At 38.8% G+C, this 9217-nt stretch overlaps 1 protein-coding gene across 1 annotated transcript in view; it reads left to right on the top strand.

Annotated features, from left to right (window-relative positions):
• The window catches only part of LOC106884300 (DNA polymerase epsilon catalytic subunit A-like), a 124998-nt gene extending 116022 nt beyond the window's left edge, over positions 1-8976 (top strand). Inside the window, exons 49-53 of the mRNA XM_052968400.1 lie at positions 14-148; positions 2255-2331; positions 2752-2884; positions 4336-4445; positions 7376-8976. Coding sequence (XP_052824360.1) covers positions 14-148; positions 2255-2331; positions 2752-2884; positions 4336-4445; positions 7376-7448 — 528 coding nt within the window. The 3' untranslated portion in view covers positions 7449-8976. The remainder of the gene's footprint in view (positions 1-13; positions 149-2254; positions 2332-2751; positions 2885-4335; positions 4446-7375) is intronic.
• The last annotated feature ends 241 nt before the right edge of the window (positions 8977-9217 follow it).

The following is a 9217-nucleotide window of genomic DNA, read 5'->3' as shown; positions in this document are numbered from 1 at the left end:
TGTTATGTTACAGGTGTTGTCATTGGATACTAATGTAACACTTCAAGCCACCAAATTAAAAAGGGACCTTCTCCGACTTATAGGATATGGGGAATTCTCTCCCGATGCTGTCTTTAAAGATCCTTGTTTATCTTTTATTCTTCCAGAGGTAAATATTTTTTCACAATGTTTAAACTTATGTGGCAGATTCATTGCATACATACATACATGCATGCATGATCATATTTCTCTCATTCGACACAGCAGTTATGGGCTAGAATGAGGCCTTGTAGCAGGCCCTACTCCAGATGATTGGAGAAGACCTCCAGAGGCTTGACATTACCTTGGAGGATGCAGAGGGGCTGGCATAGGATTGCCAGTGAGAGAGCACTGGTGGACCCAGTCAGCTCTCTGCATGATAATGGTGATGATGAACTCTTACTGCTAATTACTTCATTACATCTGGCATATGATATCTTCCAGTCAGCTTTCTTATGATCCTACTATACCTCTTTTTCCTTTATAGCTTACATTGAGCATCACTCTATGGCATTCCTAGCTACTCCCTTTTTCACACTGAGCAGGTCATTTCCCAGATGACAGCAGAGTTCTGTCTTTTTTCTTACTAAAACTCTAATTTACTTAATGATCTCTCTATTCTAAGCTTTACTTCTATATTTGAATTTGGATTGCTTTGACTGACTCACTTGTGAGAACTTAGTCTTCAGCATGCAGGAGTTGCCGTGATAACTGGTCTAAACTTTTCTCTCTGTCTTCAGATAATCATCATCAACACACACATTGTGACTGTGTGGTTAAGAAGCTTGCATGGTTTGGGCCACTGCTCAAGTTCTAGAATCTTACAGGTGACTGTAATGTGTGTAGTGTAGTATTGTAATACATACATGTGCATATATTGGGTCATCCCAAAATAATGCAGTTTTTTCAATTGCATGAACTAAAAGTCAAAGGGGGACAGGATAAACTACCTGCATCAACTTGCTATAAAAGCAGGTACTAATTTTAACTTATTCTTAGTGCAAGTTTTGAAGAGTGCAGTTCGATTTTAACAGTTATTTTTTCCAACCTATTATGGAAGTGACAAAGTAGCATATTTGGCATGTTTCGCTTTATGAGTTCAATAAAGGCAGCAACGAAAAGGAAAGTGTGAGGAATATTAATGCAGTATATAGGGATCAAACAATAAGCGTAAGCCAGTGTCATCAGTGGTTCCAGAAATTCTGAGCCAGAAACCACAGCCTAGAAGACAAGCCTCATCCTGGAAGATCTGTAGAGTTCAATGAGGATGTCCTGCAAATCCTATCATAACTGTTGGGGAACTAGCAGAGAAGCTTGGATTTGATCATTCAACCATTCATTGACACCATCAGAAAAGTCAGCAAATTGGGTCAATGGGTTCCTCACAAACTTTCTTAGTCTAATCGCATGCAGAGAGTGAATGTGTGCTCTTCTTTGCTATCATGTCTCTCGAATGAACCTTTTTTGGACCAAATAGTGACTGGTGACAAGAAATGGGTTCTCTATAAAAATGTCAAGTGCCAAAGACAGTGGGTAGGGAAAGGGGACACACTGTTACCCCAGGCTCAAAGTCTTCACCTACCTAAGGTGTTGTTATCTATTTGGTGGGACATGAAAGGTTTAGTCCACTATGAACTTTTGAACCCAAACCAAACGATAACAAAGGAGATCTACTAAGAGCAGCTTAAGTCAGCACTAGAAGAAAAACAACCATCTTTGGTTTCAAGACGAAAGGTGTTTTTCCATAAGAATAATGCTCGGCCACATACAGCAAGGATGACATTCCAAAGGCTGGAGCAGTTTGAATGGGAAATGATGCCCCACCCACCATATTCACTGGACATTGCCCCATCTGATTATTGTTTATTCTGCAGTCTTCAAAATCATTTGGACAGAAAAAATATGAATTCTGTAGATGAGGTCAGAACAGTACTGGAAGAGTATTTTTCATCACAGACAAGTGAATTTTGTAAGAGGGACCTTGCAAGTCTACCAGATAGATGGAAGGGCATTGTAGAAAATGAAGGAGAGATTATTTTAGATTTTAAAAAAACCTTATCTTAATTTTGAAAAATAAAAGAAGTATAAAAAAAATCACATTATTTATGTGATAACCCAATATATCTATACATGTTGTTTTGTATAGTTATTGTCTTATCATCTTGTAACATTTCTTTGATAAACACATGGATGGTAGTTAAATATCAAATTAATTCCTGCAATTCTTTCCTGACAGGTTATCTGCAAGACATGTAATCACATTCGAGACTTAGATCTTTGTCGAGATCCTTATTTGAACCGAGAGACTCTGGGGTAAGCCACTGATGTAGTTTCCTTTCTTTGTCACATTTCAGTTTTTGTTGTTGTTGTTGTTGGGTAGGACAGGGATTAATCCAAAACAATGTGAATAAATAAGCAGTACATTTGACAACGCTAAGAGATTAAATCGGCCATATCCAGCCCAAATATTCAAATTGTTTTATCTTCAAACAATACAGAGCTGGCTTCTCATACCTTCCCTGTTATGTCATTCCAAAAGTAAACAATCACATTGTTGAAATCTTGAAACTATGATATAATGCTTGATTAATTCAAAACAAAGTGAATAAATAAGCATTATATTTGATAGAGTAATCTGAATGCTAAAAGATTAATGATTCATACTCTGTTTTGTTCATTAACTGTATCTTGTAATATTTTTTTTTTCTGTCTTTCCCATTTGTTGTTCCACAGTGCTACATGGTCATGTATCCAATGTCACACTGATTACGACACAGCTGAGATAGAACACAGTCTAGTTGAGGTTATTAACCGCAAGTCTCTTGCCTATACCCTGCAGGATACCAGATGTGTGAAGTGTAAATTGGTAAGGAAGCCTTTCAGTTTTCTCAAAACTACATTTCTAGTCTTTCTTGTGACAAGGACAGTGACAACAACAACTACTACTACTACTGTTGTTGTTTGGTATGCTTCCTCGACCCAGATCTATCCAGATGGGGCAGACCTATCAAGATTTGATGTTAATTTTTGTTCCAAACACTAACTTAAGCCTTTAGTATTTAAACCAGCCATCATTATCATCATCATCGTTTAATGTCTGCCTTCCATGCTGACATGGGTATCCATCCCAAATACCTGTTTTATGTTCAAACAGACCAGATCTGGCCTCTCCCACTCACCCTACAGTGTCATTGTGAAATATAAACAATCACATCAGTGAAATCTCAAAGCTATGAAATAATGCATGATCAGTTCAGAACTATGCAAATAAGTAAGTATTACATTTGACAGAGTAATCTGAACACAAAAGGGTTACCTTAATAAATTCATTATTTTCAAAATTAATTGAAACATCTGTCTTCAAAACTCAGCCTTTTAACTGCCAAATTAAATTTCTTGGTTATTCCAGTAATGATATTAAATATCTAACCCCCCCCCCCCAAAAAAAAAGATCTGGTATTTTCTGCAAGTCATGTTACCTCAGTAAACTTCACATATCTCACCAGAAAATAGTTTTAAACATGACATTGTCATCTCCTTCATAAGATTCAGATCTTATGATCAACCTGCACCATGCCTTTCCATGTCTTCAGTTTCCTTACCTGTAGGATCATTTGGCACTTCTTTGCTCAACTGTCACCCTCTGTAGGCATCACATATTCATACCAGTTTTCTCTCATGCACATAATTGCTGATTATGCTTATACTCTGCCTTCATACATCATCTACATTCAGTGCCCAAATTTTCTTGCCATGTAACTTTTTACTTTGAACACAGGCCTCGTACAATCTACCCCTTACTTGGACAGAGAAACCTTTGTTCAATGCCATGTAAAAAACACTTGTGTCAGTGTTACGTTAAAGTACTTGTGTGGCGCCGTGTTAAAAGCACCCAGCACATGCTGTAAAGTGGTTGGTAGTAGGAAGGGCATTCAGCTGTAGAAACCAAGTCAAATCAGACAAGAACCTGGTGCAGCCTTCCAGCTTACCAGCTCCAGTCAAACTGTCCAACCCATGCCAGTTTGGAAAACAGACGTTAAAAGATGAGATGATGAAAGGCAGTGTATTTCAACAGAAATATCGTAACAAAAGGATTAAAATCTTGCTCTGGCTAGTTAACCCTTAAACCTAAGTATCTGAAGTTTTAAATGTGACTGAGAGTAGTTCTTCCTGTTGCTATTAGGAGTAAATGCTGCAAGGGGAAGATGTAAGTGACAACTATTCATAGCTATCCAATATGACAAATAATGTCACACATTTTATCTGTCTGTCTGTCTTCCATGTCTAACAGTTTCTAAATATTATTTATTTCTACAGATCAAAAATAACAACATGCAGAATTACTGCTCGTGTGCATCTAGTTTTGAAAATGTCATTTCCCGAGATGCATTTCTATCTACCATGAAGACCTTCTATGGAATTGCTCAGTGAGTACACGTTTCAATTAACCTTTTAATTTTAGGTGCGTGTGTATGTGTATATAGATATATTGAGTTGGTGCATAATTATTGCGGCTTTTTTTCACATTTTATTCAACAAAACCATTTTTAAATGATGGTCTGACTATCTGCCAAGCAAATGGGAAGCAGTAATTGAAGTAGATGGTGAATATACTCCGGAATAATCATTTAGACATGTTTTTGTTACATGTTGTTATTGTTTTTGTTGAATAAAATTTGTTGAAAAAAAGCCGCAATAATTATGCACCAACCCTATAGATAGACCCAGGTGTAGCTGTGTGGCTGAGAAGCTTGCTTTCCAACCATGTGATCTTGAGCTCAGTCCTACTGTATGGCACTTCAGCTAAGTGTCTTCTGCTATAGCCCAGAGTTAACCAAAGGCTTGAGGGTAAATTTGGTAGATGGAAACTGAAAGAAGCCTATTATAAATATGTCTGTATATATACATATATAGATGAGTGTGTATATATGTCAGGTCATACTTAGTGGAGGTGCAATGGCCCAGTGGTTAGGGCAGCAGACTCGCGGTTTTGATTCCCAGACCGGGCGTTGTGAGTGTTTATTGAGCAAAAACACCTAAAGCCCTTCGAGGCTCCGGCAGGGGATGGTGGCGAACCCTGCTGCACTCTTTCACCACAACTTTCTCTCACTCTTACTTCCTGTTTCTGTTGTGCCTGTAATTCAAAGAGTCAGCCTTGTCACACTGTGTCACGCTGAATATCCCCGAGAACTACGTTAAGGGTACACGTGCCCGTGGAGTGCTCAGCCACTTGCATGTTAATTTCACGAGCAGGCTGTTCCGTTGATCGGATCAACTGGAACCCTCGACGTCGTAAGCGACGGAGTGCCAACAACAACAACTTAGTGCTACTGGTAACATGTAATCCAGTACAACCTGTCACATGGTGGGCCATCAGTGACTAAGCTTGTGTGCTAACTAGGGTAGTTTTCATTAGACATCCTAGGGGATGGGAATCAAAATCTATCAAAGGGCAGATGAATTCAGTAGAGTCAATGACTACCCAACAGCTGAAAGAAGGCCGTCATTCATATATGTGTGTGTGCATTTGTGTCTCCTTTTCTTGACATCATCATCATCATCATCGTCGTCGTTAAACGTCCGCTTTCCATGCTGGCATGGGTGATGCACCATGCTCAATCTGGTCTGGCAAAGTTTCTACAGCTGGATGCCCTTCCTAACGCCAACCACTCCGAGAGTGTAGTGGGTGCTTTTACATACCACCGGCACAAGGGCCAGTCAGGCGGTTCTAGCAATGACCACATTCAAAAGATGTTTTTTACGTGCTGCCTACACAGGAGCCAGTCCGGCAGCACTGGCAGCGACCACACTCAAATGTTGTTTTTCATGTACCACCAGCCCATGTGCTGGTAAGGTGACGCTGGCAACGATCACACTCGAATGGTGCTTTTTACATGCCATCGGCATAGGAGCCAATCAGGCGGTACTGTCATTGGCCACGTCAGCGATTTTGATTTGATTTCACTTGCCTCAATGGCTCCTTGCAAGAAAATGTTTATTGTCCAATGAATGAGGGGTACTCATAAGTGGGCTGGTTACACCCCATGCTCAGATGTGTTTTTAATGTTCCATTTGCACGAGTGCCAATCAGGTGTCGTCAGCGATTTTGATTTTACTTGCCTCAATAGGTCTTCGCAAGCAAAGTTTAGTGTCCAATGAATGAGGGGTACTCATAAGTGGGCTGGTTACACCCACTGGCATAGGCCACGGGCTATGGTCTCACTTGGCTTGTCAGGTCTTCTCAAGCACAGCATATCTCCAAAGGTCTCGGTCACTAGTCATTGCCTCGTAAGGCCCAATGTTCAAAGGTCATGCTTCACCACCTCATCCAAGGTCTTCCTGAGTCTACTTCTTCCACAGGTTCCCTCAACTGCTAGGGTGTGACACTTTTCGGCACAGCTGTCCTCATTCATTTGCAACATGTGACCATACCAGCGCAGTCGTCTCTCTTGCACACTACATCTGATGCTTCTTAAATCCAAGCATGTTAGATTGCCAAAGGTCTTGGTCACTTGTTACTGCCTCTGTGAGGCCCAAATTTCAAAGGGTGCTTTTTACGTGCCACCGGTATGGGTGCCAGTTACATGACATTGGCATCAGTCACAACTACAATTTTTCTTTTCTTTTTTGCACTTGATCAATCATCCAGTACTTATCAACTTGGTCAGTTGGTCAGTGCTGTTCAAGTTAATCATCCATAGTCTCATCACACTTGGTGGTGGCAGTATGCAACTTTCTAGTTTAGAGAAACAGAGGCTGTTGTAGCTGTGGTACAAGAGGCAAAGAGAGGAAACAGCATGTCTGTGAGTTAGTGGTTGTGGTCTCTAAACTAGTACAGCTTGTATCTTCTCAATGTCATCATCACCATTTAACATCTGTTTCTATGCTGGTGTGGATTGGACAGTTTGACTGGAGCTGGTGATGCCAGGGGCTGCACCAGGCTCCAATGTTTGTTCTGGCATCGTTTCTATGGCTGGTTGCCCTTCCCAACACCAACACTTTCCATAAACTGTACTGGGTGCTTTTTATGTGGCACCAACACCAGTGTTTTTAATATGACACCAGCACGAGTGCTTTTTATGTGGCAGCAGCACTGGTATCGGTTCTGCTGTGGTGCATGGCTCTTCTTGAGTACAGCAATGTACTAGATATCTCAGTCCTAAGTCATCTCATTTGTAAAGCTCAGTGTCTTGAGATTGGCCTTCAATACTTCTTCCCATGTTGTCTTGGGGCTTCCTCTAAACCTAAATTTATAACAACAGAGAAGAAATATGTAAATAATGACAGAAAAAAATGTCAACCATTTTTATATAATTCATACAAATCTAATTGGTTTTCCTTTCTTTATTAATTGCAGACATTATAATATGCAGCTGCTTCTAGAAACAGTTACATGGATCCTGAAGATGAATGATTCTTTGAACAGCTAATTCAGTATTCACGATGAAGTCTGAGAGAGAGAAAGAGAGAAGTGTGAGAGGAGGATATGCATTCTAAGAATCATTTATTTCATTATTTATTTTGGCTTCTGAGATCTGTTATTTAGAACTTTTCTTTCAATGTTTTGGCATAGAATGTGCTGTCTCTATTTCTAAGATTCAAAAGATTGGATTGATTTTTTTTTTTTATATAAATGTTTTCTGAGTGAATGTGAAATGACAAATTGTACAATGCCTCTTGCATGTGTGTGTTGTATTGACACACATATGTTTATGTTAATATTTACATTCTGCACTTAGCTGAGCTATGGATGGTGTGGTATTGTTTTTCATTAACAACAAATTGTTAGTATTTTCCAAGGTGAGTTGAATGAAAAGGCTCTTTCTTGAAAAACAGGTACAGGTTAATGAGAAAAACCTCCAGCTGTAAAAACAACACCTCAGTAATATGTATTTATTCAACCTATGCTGGTATTAAAAATAAATGAAAACAGACGAATATAAAAAAAAAGGCAAATTAAATAGAAGTCAAATTGATGACATGGAAAAAATACCAAAGTGGATAAAACTTTTTGTGTAGTTTGATATCATATTGTCCTGGGTTCATATCTTGCTAAACTTAACTTAGCCTATCAATCCTCGAGTACTAATAGGAATGTCAGTAATTGTAATGGACGAGGATTGATTAAGTCTATTATATATCTTCTCCTGATTAAGTAGCCTTGTGCTACTTAATCAGCTGAAACCATTAATATTCATTTGATGGGTAAAGCAGTGAGCTGGCAAAATCATTAGCACTTCAAGCAAAAGGCTTAACTGCATTTCGTCTGTGGATTCAAATACCGCCAAGATCAATAAAGTACCAGTTGAGCACTGGGGTCAATGTAATTGACTTAGCCTCTATCCTTGAATTGCTGGCCTTGTGCCCAAATTTGAAACCAATATTATTTTGATGATCACTATGGAATTAAACTATCAGCTCCTGCTGTACAAAGCTGCCAATCCCTTTAACAGAAGTCAATGCAGTTGAACATATTCACTCGTCTACCAAACAATGATGCCATATGTTGCTTTAGAGTCCTCTTGTTAGAGTAGAGCTTTCTCCAATGTCTGATCTCTATCATTACTGTCACATCTTTGATGTCATAGTAGAGCTGTATGACAACCTCCATCACTACTGTCTCAGCTCCATACCTCTACAGCTCTTTAACCTCCATCTCTATAACACAGCTCTGCAATATCTCTACAATACACTCTTATGTATACCTTAAAGATTGAGAGAAATCCTGTCAGATACACTATAGCAATATTTAGAATAATTCACCATTATTTCTTTGAACTAATGTCTGTAGAACTCTAATGTTTAGGAACTGACGTCAGGAATTGTGGTTATGTTCCATTATGTTTTTTATCAAAAATATATCCGAGCATTTGAGAATTGTAAATAATATTCTTAAGCTGTTTGAAGAAATCACTTTGTTTATAACTTGTAAATAAAACAAATTTATTGAAAATGTAATTTTAAAATTATCATTTTTGTCTTATTTGATAAATGTCATTGATTCGTGTTTACAAATTTTGATGCTACATGTTAGTGAGCCATGGTCACAATGCAGAGGATAGGCAAAAGTTGGGGAAGGGGGAACAAAGTAAGCCTGAGCCACTGATGTATAAAATCAGTGTGCATGATGATGTAGTACAAATGAGCTGAGAGAAAAACTGGATGTAAAATAAATCAGTTGTAATGCAAGAACAATGGC

Source organism: Octopus bimaculoides, chromosome 5, assembly GCF_001194135.2.
Source record: "Octopus bimaculoides isolate UCB-OBI-ISO-001 chromosome 5, ASM119413v2, whole genome shotgun sequence".
Lineage (NCBI taxonomy): Eukaryota > Metazoa > Mollusca > Cephalopoda > Octopoda > Octopodidae > Octopus > Octopus bimaculoides.
Note: the sequence above shows the minus strand (reverse complement) of the source record. Positions and strands in the feature narration are given on the sequence as shown.